The sequence below is a fragment of the Zingiber officinale genome, chromosome 9B, assembly GCF_018446385.1.
Source record: "Zingiber officinale cultivar Zhangliang chromosome 9B, Zo_v1.1, whole genome shotgun sequence".
Lineage (NCBI taxonomy): Eukaryota > Viridiplantae > Streptophyta > Magnoliopsida > Zingiberales > Zingiberaceae > Zingiber > Zingiber officinale.
This window is the reverse complement of record NC_056003.1, coordinates 117,326,609-117,340,969: the sequence shown is the minus strand read 5'-3', so window position 1 is coordinate 117,340,969 and position 14,361 is coordinate 117,326,609. Positions and strand designations below refer to the sequence as shown.

Genomic DNA, 14,361 nt, shown 5'->3' with positions numbered 1-14,361 from the left:
TCTTGTTCCTCTTTGAAGTAGCAACGACATTGAGTTCATCTGAATTGAGGAAAAGTTGGTTGTCGAACCACTGAACAAAGCATGACAAGCAAGAACAACCTTGAGATCTTTCAATCAAACCTGCCTCTTCTGCATCTATATCATAATGAATCTACAAAGAACATTTTATCGAAAATATCTTATGAGCATATCGTATCGTATAGATAATCGTTGTCTATGAGCTCAATTGTTTTTTTTATAGAAAACATTGTGATATATATATATATATATTCTGCTCAATTCGAATTCAACTTAATTCAAAATTACCATTAAAATACCAAAAAATACAAAAAAAAAGGAAAAAAATATTTAATAAAGACAACGAGAGCGCCGCCAGCGGAGTCAACAAAGGCCGCCGTTGAAAGCCCCGCCGTGGCCCGCCCTCGCCGGCGGCTGCTGCCGCAGCAGCCACCTCGACACCACGTAGGGCGGCGCCGGGTACTGCAACAAGCAGGAGGCGGCGGCGGCAAAGTCGGGCCCTCGGCGCCCCCTCCGGCGGCCGGCCCCCACCGGGACGTTGCGCAGCGTTCCGCCGGCCGTCCAGTAGCGGTGGCAGGCCTTGCAGAAGTGCCGCGGCTGGTTGACGTTGTAGTTGTTGAAGTAGCAGAACTTGGTCTCGCTGCTCCTGCACCGCGGGCACGGCAGCGCCGCCGAGGCCGCGGCCTCCCTCGCCGCCGCCACTTCGTCGACCTGCGCCTCCCGCGGCGGCGGCGGCGGCGGCTCCTTCTCCTCGTTGGCCTGCTTCAGGATCACTGCTCCGAAGAGCTTTATGGTACTGGCTGCTTCGTCCACTTCCATCATGACCACCAACATGAAGCTGAAACACATCTGAGGGTTTCTATTAATAGGACAAGGGAATCAAATACTTCTCCCTTTTTTTTTTTCAATTAATTTCCTTTAGCTTTCTCGCAACAAACTCGATTGCCACTACTACTCCTTATCGACAAACCTTTTGTCGAAAGTGCTTCAGATTCGCGTCAAACACACACTGTTACACTCACTGAGATTTTTTGACTGATTAATTGTTTTTTAATTTTAGAGATATCGGTTGACCGAATGTGATTCTAATAGAGTATCTTTGATAGATTCATGCCGCTCTTGGGATTATGGTGAAGTAAAATGATATTAAATTGTCACTCAGGCATCAACTTAGAATGCTGGAGTTCTCCATGTTTAATATTATCTTATTCATTATTTATTTATTTCGATACATTCATATCAAAGGAGGGTGGTTATGATGTGATGGTAAATACTAGGACGGACTTCACAATAAGAGTTTGAATTTTATGCAGAATATATTATACATATCGGTGGTAAATTTTTACGAGACTGGATTGGTCATCTTAAGAATTGATAATTTTTAATCAATTATCATTAAATATATATTTTGTAAAAAAAAAAAATGATGAATCAAGTAATATCGAATTTAGGATGACCGATCTGACCTTTCGAAAATTTTCTATCGACTATCAAAATGAATCAGAAAATATTCATGATGGACGACACAGAAGCCCAGTGGAGTAAATATATCTGTTATAGATTCGCGTCAAAGTGGAGTCATTGCACCTTTTTTTTTTTTTTAAGCAAGGTATTTGATAACTATTAGTTGACCAAATGTTAATTCTAATCAATTATCATTAAGTATATCTCTTTTGTAAAGAAAAAATAATAAACCAAGTAATATCGAATCTAGGGTGACCGATTCGATCTTACAAAAATTTTCCACCGACTATTAAAATAAATCGGGAAGTACTCACAGTGGATAATACAGAAGCCCAATGAAATAAGTATAATCTTTTGTAAAAAAAATGATTAACCAGATTGGGTAACGTCGAGCTGGGGTGACCGGTCCGGTCCTATGGAAGTTTTCTATCGGCCACCAGGGTAAATTGGGAAGCGCTCGCAGCGAGCAGCCCAGGAGCCCAACATCCTTTAGTTACATGCCCCATTTGGAAGAAATTTTTTTATAAATTCGTCATAACTGGGGCTCGAATCATGGGTGCCTAGGTGACAACCTGAATACCTTGCCGTTGCACTATAACCCCGGGGACGAGATATTAACAACTGTATTTGTGTTAAGTATAATCTTTTGTAGATTCATGTCAAAGTGGAGTCATTGCACTTTCAATATTCTCTGGAGTTTGTTCATTTATTTAGGGTTATGATTGACTTTCTCACAACAAACTTGCTCGTCACTATTACTCGTTATTGACAAATCTCTTGTCAAAAATGCTTCGAATTCATGTCAAATAAACATCGTTACACTCACCTGAGATTTTTTGAGTTGATTCATTATTTATGATTTTGAACAAGGTATTTGATAACTAGTGATTCTAATTGATTCCCATTGAGTATTTTGGTCGGTTCATGTCAGAGAGTCATTGCATTTCTAATGTTCTCTCCAAAGGAGAGTATTTATCACTTTAACTAAAGGTTTACTTAGTAGTAGTAGGCAAACAAGAGGAGGAAAGGCCATCTAACTCCACTCCAAAATTAGTAAGTGTAAAATAGATTGATTTATATATAAGTCAATTTACTCTTTTAAAATAGTCTTTCGGGATCTCATTCACATTTTAGTTTTACATTGTTGTTAGTATCCATGATAGAACATGGTTTCATATGTATGTTCTATCCTATCATGCATACCAAACGCAGCCTAAGTGTAAAATAGATTGATTTATATATAAGTCAATTTACTCTTTTAAAATTGTCTTTCGGGGTCTCATTCACATTTTAGTTTTACATTGTTGTTAGTATCCGTGATAGAACATGGTTTCATATGTATGTTCGTAGTTCTTCATGATGTACAAACTTATCTTACCACATATGTTTGGACGTTTCATAATCATAATCGATCAAATCCTTATATTCACATGTGTTCATGGTGTAAGACTCGTATCATTAAGAGATAACTTTTATATGACTTTTACTAGTTGCCTTATAACATCATCATTACTTGCAAAATTAGGGGAAAATTTAAATAAAATGTTACTTAAACAACCTAAAAGCTCCCTCATTGCTTTAATGATTGAATTACTTTCGACTAAATAATTCCAAAAGGTGCATCTTTCTTATTCGCTTTCCTTTTCCTTTATGCTTTTGCTCTTCCTTTTAAAAGTCTTCTTCCATTACCAAAAGTTCTAAGTGATTTGGTTGGAAAGGTCACATTGCCATGTCTTCCACTCGCTTCCTTGCCCCTTTGTTTATTCGCTCATCATCATTCGTTAATTGAAAATTGTTCACAAAGAGCATAATTTTTTTTTCCTAAGTCTAATGTTTCACCCAACCCCTACTGATACTATCGGTGGCGATGATATTATATCAAGATTTTTGACATTACGTCAATTTGATCATGTCCGAGTGCTGAGTCGATGGACACTAGGGACGTGACGCTCCTGTTGACTGATCGAAGACTCCAAAGATGTAGACCCTTCGACGCCGTAAACCTACCACCTTGACTCTGCCTGACTTTGACTTTCCACGTACCGTTGACTTCTCTGTTGACCGGGCTTTGCCTTTACTGCCCGGATCACTATCTCATTCTTCAAACCCCGCTCGTCATTAGTAGGAATTTCAATAGTCATTGAACCTTGCAAGTAGGAAGCCCCATCGTACGGCATTTAGTTGAACATTTAGTCCTAGTTAAAGACAATTAGTCACCTAGGCTAAGGTGGCTAACCGCACGGCAATTAGTCTACCAAGTATTCCGAAGACATAAATAAGAGTAATGATACCAAACATCTATAAAGAAATTAAATATGAAATTTGTTTTCGCTCATTCAAAACTCTTATATTATGTGGGTAAGTACAAGATTGAAAATCAATCAGGTTGGTGCTCTGCCATAAGTAATTACATAGAAGTAGATCAAATTCTATTATCAGTTCATCATTAATAATAATACAATATTGATTAATGGATTCTATACATATAAACTCATATCCAATAATATAAACTCGTAATAGTTATCAATTAGATCACTTCGTGAGTTTGTTCATGACAGCATAATGCTACGTGTTCCAAAATAACATATAAATACATCGAATAACAAGATAAAATCCAACACAATGATCACCCCATGAACTCCACGTTGAAAAACAAAATGACACTCGATGTCTTCTCATTTGCCGTGATTGTAATCAGGAATACACATAGGAAGTCTTTGAGTGTGTCAAGAGTGCTTGTAGATACCCTCTAAAGGTTCAACATGTTGCCTTTTATATCGAGGGAAATGATACTAAATGAGACCTATCTAGGTGCCAAGTAAAACTACTAAATGAGACCTACATGGTAAAGGAGATCTTTTAGACGAATCAATAGGCCGTGAAGCAAGAAAGAGATTTCGAAGTATGCAAAATCATATTATTATTCTTGTTTTATTTCTTATTGTTTATATTATATTATTGTCTACTCGCTCTTCGCTAGCTAGTCTAGTCATCAACTTCAGCATCAAATCCACCTTACACTTAATAACCCCAATCCCCATTAATTAACAAACATGTTGAGTTCATGTTCGCAAGGCCTTAGTCTAGCACTAATCTAGCGATCTCTAATTCAAAACATTGATGAGTTCAACATAAGCTTATGTCTTAACGGTCACCATTTATTCGCTCCAAGACCTTGCATGTAAATGATGGCCATAGCTATAGATATGAAGAGCATCTCCGCTTACACATACGAGATTCGGGAAGCTCTCTCGTGTGGTATTCAATTTCTTAAGTCCAAATTAAATATAATAATGTCGATCTTAGATTAAGTATCTCAATCTTCACTTGAGACAAATCTAACTATTTGTTATTGTATTTAAATCCAGTTGAACTTGGATTCAGCTCACTCAAGTCACATATCCAACCTTTCCCATAATAATTCAATTTACTATAAAACAAAATGAGTCTTGATCAATCCCCAATAGGGATAAATATTATGAAGGTCGGCCTCTAAATATGCTTTGAATTTATCCAATAGGTAAACTAGAAAGAAGATGGTCTAATTAATCGAGCTTGGACACTTGGATTATTTAAAAAAAAAACTTTGATCATAACAATAAGAAAGGAGAGATCCAATATGCAAAGGAATTATAGACTTTTGTTTAAATAAAGTAAAGGAAGCATATCCACTTTAAGAATAGTGAAGATTAAAAGGAAAAAAGAACGATAAAAGAAAAAAGAGAAGGAAAAAAAAAAGATAAAAGTTAGCATTAATCTATGAGGTGATGTTCCCCATTCATTAAGAGTAATGAGTAACTTTTTTCTCTTCTTTTGAAGGATTAAAAAGTTAGTGAGTATTATATTAGCTTTATTAAAAAATTATTGTAATTAATTTATTAATTTAATCTCTAACACATATATTCACAAACAAATATTTTTGACAAAGATTTAAATTTAATTGAGTCACTTAAGAAAAAGGATTATTGTTTATCAACATTATAGTGAATCTAAGTGTCATATAGTTTTTTTTATGCAAAGTGCCCTTGATGGATATGGGAAGACATTCAACCTAAACATAAGGAGAGACAATTTTAATACCTTGAAAAAGATTGACAATGAAGTTGGATGCTTATATAATTATGTTCAATCACTTCGCATAGCTTGTTTTGGGCAATTAGTAGAATAAATAATATCGTAGATAAATAAGGAAGTCACTTAGTCTAGATTTGTTGTCGTTGCATTAAACAAAATATTGTAGACAATATTGCTTTTAGAATATTGTTTTCTTAACTAAAAGGTTTATGCACAAATAAACAATAATATTTAAGCATGATACAACCATGTAGAACCAACTTATGGGTTGTGCTAAGATACCAATAATGGCACGTGAATAAGAAAATATATATATTTCACTTCGGTGTATCCTCCTCTATAGAATCATTGAAATACCTTAAATATTTTTAAATTCTTATTTTTTTTTTATCATCAATCCATTAATAGTAGGGGTGGTGAGCATTCAGTTAAAAATTGAATTACCAAACCAAATCAATCAAATTTAATTTTTCTTAGACAAATCAAATTGAACTCTACTATTAAAATCAGACTAATATAAAATCGATTAATTTGATTGATTACCAAATTAATCAAACTTTTATTGGAAAGTTGAGTCAATACCAAAATAATAACTTTTCTATAGAGTCAACTAATGCTGCATGACTGTTCTTGGACAGTCAAGTCAATTCGATTTATGAGTCAATCAGTCCAATTGTGCTATCGGATTCAAATATAATAGATGATTAATCAATCGATTGATATCAATTTGATTTAATTAGTTTAACCTAATTTAAAATTTTAAAATTAAAATTAAACTGAATAAATTGAAATAACTAAGATTTTTTTAAAACTAAATAAATTTCTAAATTAATCAAACCGAACTTCCTAATTCCTAATTCAATATAAAAATTTTGCTCACCCATAAATGGTAGCATATCATATGTGCTATATCCATCACATCATCATTAACTTGGGTAAAATAACTATATGAATAGATGATTATTCAATCGACTGATATCGATTTGCATCCATGTGTACCCCATGACAAAGAAGACCAAAAGTCTCATTGGCATCAACATCAAAGGCATGAACACATGGAGTAATGCGCTAATGGATAAATCCCTTTCCGTTGTATATCGTTGTGACTCATTTCTAGCACATAAATCTTGTGATGCCCTACAGAAGAAAAAGTGATTATGAAGTAGAATAGCCTATCAATAAAAGTTGCAAATGGGTTTTTCTTTGCTTTTCTTCCAGAGATGGAACAGCCTTAAACCACTTACCAATGATGGCACTTAGCCTGTTATAGAGCAAGCCTCATTCTAAAGATAAAAGATGACTTCCCATGTTGAAAGTAGATTTAACTCTCATAATATTTTCATAATTAACTTAAGAAAATTCTATTCTATTTTTTTAAAAAAAAAAAACTCTTTTCAAATTGTAGGAAACAGAGAACCAAACATATATGATAGAAGATCCTAACTCAATTAAAAAACCAAGTTTCTGATGTTGAGCATTGCAATTCAAATTCTTATTGGACATTGTGAGTGTCCTGACTTTTTCTGCAGCCAGCAACATGTGAAATTTAAGTACCAAAATCAAAGTGGGATTAATCATGAATGGCCAATGCACAGGAGTCGGGAGACTTGAGATCTTAAAACCCGACAGAAAATTGACTTACAGAAACGCGGACGAAACCTTAGTGATGTATGGTTGCTGTACATGTCACAATCAGCATAAGAATCAACAAAGAGAGTATTCACAGTCAAGAAGGCGGGTAAGGATTTCCTGGCAGCTCGGTCGTTCAGAAGGCTCTGCCCAACAATCTACAAGAGAGATGCAAAGTAGTCGTCATTAATTGATGATGTGCTCGGATACAAATGACATTTTGACGCGAAATTTGGAATACCTGATATTAGGCTGCCTAGAGGGCCTTCAGGAATCTCCAGCCTTTTCCCTTCGTTAGAAACCGCATAAACTACCTGGCCAAGAATGGGAAAAAAACCTTTTAGATTGAATTCATGTTTAAGAATACATCATTAACAGAAATAAGAGCTTACTTGAACTGGCGGTATGCCTTCCCATGGCCTATTCAAAGTGCAAAGCTCCCACATTATAACCCCAAGGCTAAAAATATCACATTTCTCAGTAAATGGTTCATTGCGAATGAGCTCAGGAGCCATCCATTCAGGTGTTCCGGCAGAAGCATTATCTCTCATTGGACCATCTATTATTACTCGCGAGAGGCCAAAATCACATATCTTAACTGTCCAATGTTTATCCACAAGGCAGTTTGCACTTTTAAGATCACGGTGAACTATTTTCATACGATGTATGCACATCAAACCCCTAGATAAAATGTAAGAAATAATAAAGTGAAACGGTAACAGAATCTTGTTACAAGCATGACAAGTGTATAACTGTATCATTTTTTGAGAAGTAGAAAACTTCCATATGAAATGAGTGATCAATTACATCGTTGTTAGGTAAATTAATATTTACATTTGACCAGCACACTGAATTTGGTGGTATGCATCTTTATGATTCTAGTTTCAAATAATAAGTTAACAGTTTACTACAATCTTTAATTTGAAGAAAGGCTGGCAATCAACCATAACTTTTGTTACCTTTCATGGCAATATACATAAACAGTCTGAAAATAAGTCAGCTTTTGGCAGTGAATGCATGAGATCAAGTGTTTATATATTCATTCTCGAGAAATCACAAAATAATACCGGTACACTAAATTTGGTGGTATGCTTCTTTATGATTCTAGTTTCACAGATAATAGTCTAACAGTTTATTGCAGTCTTTATTTTGAAGAAGGCCTGGGAATCAATCAAACTGTAACTAAGGAAATCAACAAATGAAAAGGGTATGGTAACATTTATCCTGAAACTGTTTTATTGCATCTCATAACAATAATATACATAGACCGCCTGAAAATAAGGCAGCTTTTGATGGGGAATGCATGCGATATGAAATCATCAAGTTTTTATATATATTCTCTGAAGAAATAATAACCAGGTCAGTTATAGAATAGCATGAACTGATATAACATGGTAGAAGTAATAAATGGTGTCATTTTAGCTAGGCGGGAAATGAGGAAATTAAAATGATAATGCCAGCTCTAGATTGTCAAGTAAAATGTTGGGACGATGCATAATCATAATTTAAAAAATATTGAATACTAAAAGCTACAGTAGTTAACAAAGAATCAATAACCATGCAATTCTGTAATTCTTAATTAATTTCATGAATTCTATCACCTTTTACAAAAAGGTATGTTTCTTCACATATCAATTTATAGAAGGAAAAGTCAACCTTAGAAGCCCTGCAACTAAAGAAACTAAAAAACTAGAGAATACAGATGTCTATCTAATCATGAACAGTGTAATTTACCAGATATCAGGGGTAAATAATAAATACAAATTGGCAATAAGAACAAAACAGTGTATCAATTTCAAAGGGGTAAAAAACTTGTGCTATCATGGCTAGTGTTATGGTGAAAAATTCATGTTTCTTACTCTAGATAGTCTCTTCTACCAATGTAGATAATTAATCAGTGTACAAATTATAATTAGGCACTCTTGTATGAATAATATAATTTTACATTCAGGTACATGCATGATAACTACATTCCTCAAGTGTATCAAGTACATAGATTCATCAACGAGCAACCTCTAGAATGAGTACTTGATGTCACAAATTTTTAGTCTAACAATGTTAATGCAGACTAGGCACTCCTTTAGTCTTTGATCTGAATGGAATAATAACTGATGATAATGATGTCATCTACATAGTCAATAAGGATGTCATCCTGATTAAGAAATGAGATGAAGTGATCCATCACATTCCTAGTCAGCCTGTAACACCCCAAAATTTAGATGTACTGTAAACCACATGCATAAAAATATTAAATATGTTAAATTGATTTAATTAAATGATTTTAATAAATGATAATATTTGAAAATGATTATATGATTAATTGAGTAACTCTGCATGATTTCAAAGTTGAGGATTTTCAGACGAATATTCGATGTTTGGCTGAGGAAAGAAGATCAGAGACGATTGAGATCAAAATATATATTTTTAAAATATTTATTTTTTTGGCTTGAAAATATGTTTAATTAAGGTTGAAACTTTCTAAAATTTATAGAGTTTATATATATTTGCAAACCAAGAGTTTTTGAGTTCGAGAAGTCAAATTTTGATAAAATAGAGGACTTTAACTTTTTAATTACCCATAATTGCGAAATTTATATATATTAAATATAATATCAGATTAAAATTGGCCTAATTAACTTAAGTTTACATGGGTTAGTGGGCCTAGACTTGCATTAAACATAAAAGATTTAAACCCTAGCCTAGATGATGATATTTTTGGGAAAAAAAATAGAAAAGAGAATCTAGGGTTCGGGAGGAGCAGCCATGACCCTTGCTACAGATTTCAGACGGAAAATCATGGGTTTTGAGAGGAAAAGCAAAGCCAAGTAGATCCCCATTTGTCCTCTTCGTCTCCTCGCACCGGTATTTGAATTTCGAGCGTTTTAAATGCAAAGGCACGTTCTAAACCCTTTTTTCTTTGCACCATTCAAATCATAGTATGTATGTTTATTGTGTTTATGCATGAAAATATGTGGAATCACGTTTTTGTTGAATAAAGATTATGTTTCTTGAAGTTCTTGAGTTTTCTTGAAAGATTCTTGAGTTTTCTTGATTGTTTGATGAAGTTTATGTGGAACCGCCACATTAGCTGCCCCCCTAGAGTCGGTCCCACGGATATGGAGGGAAGTAAATGTAGGTACACAACTGAAAGCGCATGTCCGGAATGCTAACCCCAGGAAATGTTTGATGAAGTTTATGGTGGCAAAAGGCAAATACGATATTTGATGAAGTTTATGATCGCATGGGGCGTTGCTACCATTAGAGGGGTTCAGGACTAAGAGGAGTCGTGGACACTAGGGCTCGGGCAATGGCTGTTTCGATCCAGGTGAGTTGTAGCAACTTGGGGTTGGATTCCTAAGATTTGAATCATGTCTTAGAATGTTAGTAAAGGTCTGGTTGTGTCTCGGTTCGAGGCGGGAAAAAAGTTATTAAAGCTTAAGTCAATAAGAGTCTAAAACGAGTGACTAAGTAAAGTTTTGTCTAGAGGAAAGGTTAGAAGTCATGGCAATGAAATATACGGATGCATGCTTATTTTATGAACATGATGAAAAAGGTAATTTCCTTTTAGAAAGGAAAGGAAAGGAAAAATGTTTTGAGGAATGTGATTGACTATGACAAAGAGGATGTGTGAGGAATTCATTGAACACGCGGGCGGTGAACTTACAAAAAAAATGATTAATGAGAATATCATGAGAGAAAGGACCCCAGAGGGAGCCCGGTTACGAGAAAAGGCCCGAGAGAGAGCCCAATATCGGATTCTCATATATATAACCCAAAGGATGCGACGAAGAAGTTGTCGCTGAACTCCGGTGAACTTACAAAATGATTAATGGGAATACCACGAAGGAAAAGGCCCAGAGAGAGTCCAGTATCGGATTCTCATATATATAATCCAAAGGGATGCGACGAAGAAGTAGTCGTTGAACTCCGGTGAACTTACAAAATGATTAATGGGAATACCGCGAAGGAAAAAAGGCCCAGAGGGGGAGCCTGGTTACGATAAAAGGCCCAGAGGGAGCCTAATATTGGATTCTCATACATAAGTCAAAGGGATGCGACAAATAAGTGGTCGTGGAACTCCACCGCTTGGTACCATGGTTTATAGATCGATTAATCAAATAGAGGATAGAAGAGTCACTTTCAATGATCAAACTTCACCTAAAATGTCTAGGATTAATGATGAGGAAAAAGTATATGATACTTAAAGTATTTAAATATTTATGTGAATGTAAATGCAAATGATTTAAAAGTTAAATGTATTTTTATTAAAAGTATTTTTAAATGCATGTGATTGTATATTTATGTATTTGCTATTAGGGTTTGAATGTGCTAAGTCATTAGACTCACTAGGGTTGAATGGTTGCGGGTGATGAAAATATGAAGCAAGGAGGGTCTGACTCTTCATTGGACCAGGCATAGCAGTACACTCCCGAGGACCTTTTAAGTTAAATGAATTTTTATGAGAGGATTTTTAAATTGAGAGAGTTGAATATTCTTGAAAGTTAAAATGTTGAATTTTTATTTGAAGAATTAAGTTTGAATGGTTTTAGATAGTTTGTTTAGACTTACGTTTGTGTGACTGACAAATTTGGGTTATAATGCTGTTGAGATTTTATTTCAAAAATGTTAGTAATCGTTTTTAAATATTAATTCTATAAGTATAGGTTTCGGCCATATCTATTATAAAAAAAATTCCAGTATAATTTAAGTAAGGTGAGAGTTAGGGTCGTTTCACAGCCAATTGAAGAATAACATATCTAAATTTTCAAAACCTCAAGTCCTCAAAATATTTTAGCTCATAAAGTGATTTCTTAAGCATAAAGACAAGGAGAGTCTCTACCTAAGTAACAAAATGTGAAGCTTGCTAGTTGTGATGAAGAAAAACATTCTTGAGATACAGTTGATAAAAGGGCAAGTTAAATATAGCTAATAAGGTGAGAAAGATGCAAATTAAAGTAACCTTGGCAACTAGAAAATAAGATAAAATGGTCCCCATTATAAATCTAAATATATTGCTTAGCCACAAGTCAGCTTTCAACTAGTCTCAAGGTTCTAAAATTTGCTAGGCGGTAGTCGGGCACTAGACCAACACCTAACGCCTAGGCCGTCTAAGCGGAGACTAGGCGCCGCTAGGCGAATTCCACGGTGCCAACATAAATTACATAATAAATCACATTCTATAACTCCAACACAATAACATCAAATTTAAAATGAGTTCAAATTACACAACTAATAAAATATCACAAATTTATTCTACTTCTTGTTCTCCATAATTTTTAATAACTTGTTCTTCATCGGACACAAACTCAATATCATCATCGGACACAAACTCAAGGTTACATTTCAGTTTTTTTTAATTGGACTTTAAATTTAAAAGACTAAACTAAAACAAATCATGAAAACCCTGCACTATTTCCGCGGTGCCTAGATGATTCGACCGATTAGTTGGTGCCTAGAGCCAACCAAACCCGCCTAGGAACCATTGCTACTTAGGCTACATTGTCGGCTAGGCTGGCCGACTAGCATGTTTTCGGTGTGGCTGGCAGGCGCCTAGCGCCTAGGCGAGCAGCCGCTTAGGCCGATTTTTAGAACACTGACCGGTCTACAATAGCATTAGGAGAGCATTTACTCACTTGAATCCCATTTTAGACTTTCTTTATAGGAAAGGAGTCAGCTCCCAGTTATTACTAAATTGGGAGAGCATTCATCTTATCAATCATATCATACAACCAATTAAGATCCAAAAGAGCATCCATGACAAAACAAAGCAAGTAGGATATATTTGGTACTTGCCTGCAAATATCACGGAGCATTTTTAATCTCTTACGCCAACTTAACCTTTTTTTCTGGCCACTTGTATGTATAAGATAATACAATGATCCCATCTCCATGTACTCTGTTATCAATGAAAAGTGTGGAGGTTTCATGCATGCCCCAAGGAATAAAATAACTGCATGAAGAAAAATAAAAGAATTTAAGAAATGTTGCACAAAAGATTAGTTATATCTGTGTTGCAATATTATGTGGTAGTAGAAAACCATTACCATTAGGGTGCCGAAGACGACTGAAAAGAAATGAAATATGTCAAGAATGAAAATAAATGACTAGAGAACAAATACAAAAGAATACTTGTGAAAGGGTAAGAACGTGATACCTGAGTATAGATATCTCATTGCAGAAATCTTCTATGTTGTCAGTTGTTAGATCTTGTTCTAGAAAAACTTTTATTGCAACATCAGTACCATTCCATATGCCTCGGAAAACTTCTCCAAAAAATCCTGAAAATAAATTAGTAAAGCTTTAGTCAATTATCCCTCTGGTTTGTAGAAAATTGATAAACTTCCGATAAGCATCAGTGCTCAACTAGCAGAGGTGAGTGCTTAGCTTTATCTAACTGTTGGAAATTAATCACGTTTTCTGATTTGATAGCATAAAAGTAATCAATATAAACTCTCTTTCAATTATGCACTACAACTGAAATACCAAAGTTGCATTATTTATAAAACAGACATGTGATTGGTGGGCACCAACAAATATGCTATGAAATTCTTTTGATTAAGATCGTAAAGCATTAAGAAATAGTTCATTGTTTGCAGTGACTGGTGTCGCGTTGTGATCCAGCCTAGGGGTGATCCGTCAGCATCCTGTGAAGATCAGCGGCGACCGACGCGAGAAGACAAGTGGGGCTGAATCGATCAGTCCCTCCCTCCCTCCCTCTCTCTATCTATCTATATATATATATATATATATAGATAGATAGATAGATAGATAGATAGATAGATAGAATATCAAAGATATCCTAAAAGACTAATTAGCTAATTAACAGGTCTAACTGTATAAGGCAAGAATATTCTACAATATTTACAAACATCAAGCTGAGACAACTTGTGAAGAATAAGAAATTTCAGCATTGCAATCATTGGAGTTTGAACTGAGTTAAATTTCATAAAAAAGCATAGTCAGTCTTAGCTACATGATAGCAAGATCCATGGTTCGACATAAAGCATATCAAAAACCCCTGCATTAAACATGTCTGGATCTCTAATAGTAGGAATGCACCATAGATGCATGAAGACATGTCTAAATATATGATACCTGTCATGATCTAAAATTCCAATATGCCAACTTCTTGGTACCTCTATTAAATCCCACTCAAGTAAGAGCAGAGCTTTCCAT

At 34.9% G+C, this 14,361-nt stretch overlaps 2 protein-coding genes across 7 annotated transcripts in view; both read right to left on the bottom strand.

The window, feature by feature from the left end:
* Positions 1–285: 285 nt before the first annotated feature.
* On the bottom strand, positions 286–1,067 carry LOC122024899 (dof zinc finger protein 5-like). The gene has a single exon (XM_042583632.1). The coding sequence runs from the start codon at positions 865–867 to the stop codon at positions 382–384; it is 486 nt and encodes a 161-aa protein (XP_042439566.1). The 5' UTR covers positions 868–1,067; the 3' UTR covers positions 286–381.
* A 5,465-nt stretch (positions 1,068–6,532) lies between these two features.
* LOC122023420 (serine/threonine-protein kinase EDR1-like) overlaps positions 6,533–14,361 on the bottom strand; it is a 41,993-nt gene continuing 34,164 nt past the window's right edge. For 5 of the 6 annotated variants that reach the window (XM_042581513.1, XM_042581516.1, XM_042581515.1 and 2 more), the window contains 6 exons: positions 13,340–13,463; positions 13,230–13,249; positions 12,979–13,135; positions 7,578–7,866; positions 7,427–7,499; positions 6,982–7,343 (listed from right to left, as the gene is read on the bottom strand). In XM_042581513.1, the coding sequence (XP_042437447.1) occupies positions 7,261–7,343; positions 7,427–7,499; positions 7,578–7,866; positions 12,979–13,135; positions 13,230–13,249; positions 13,340–13,463 (746 nt within the window). In that variant the 3' untranslated portion in view covers positions 6,982–7,260. Of the gene's footprint in view, positions 6,694–6,981; positions 7,344–7,426; positions 7,500–7,577; positions 7,867–12,978; positions 13,136–13,229; positions 13,250–13,339; positions 13,464–14,361 lie in introns of those variants that run through there. The other variant, XR_006123119.1, reaches the window with a different exon arrangement.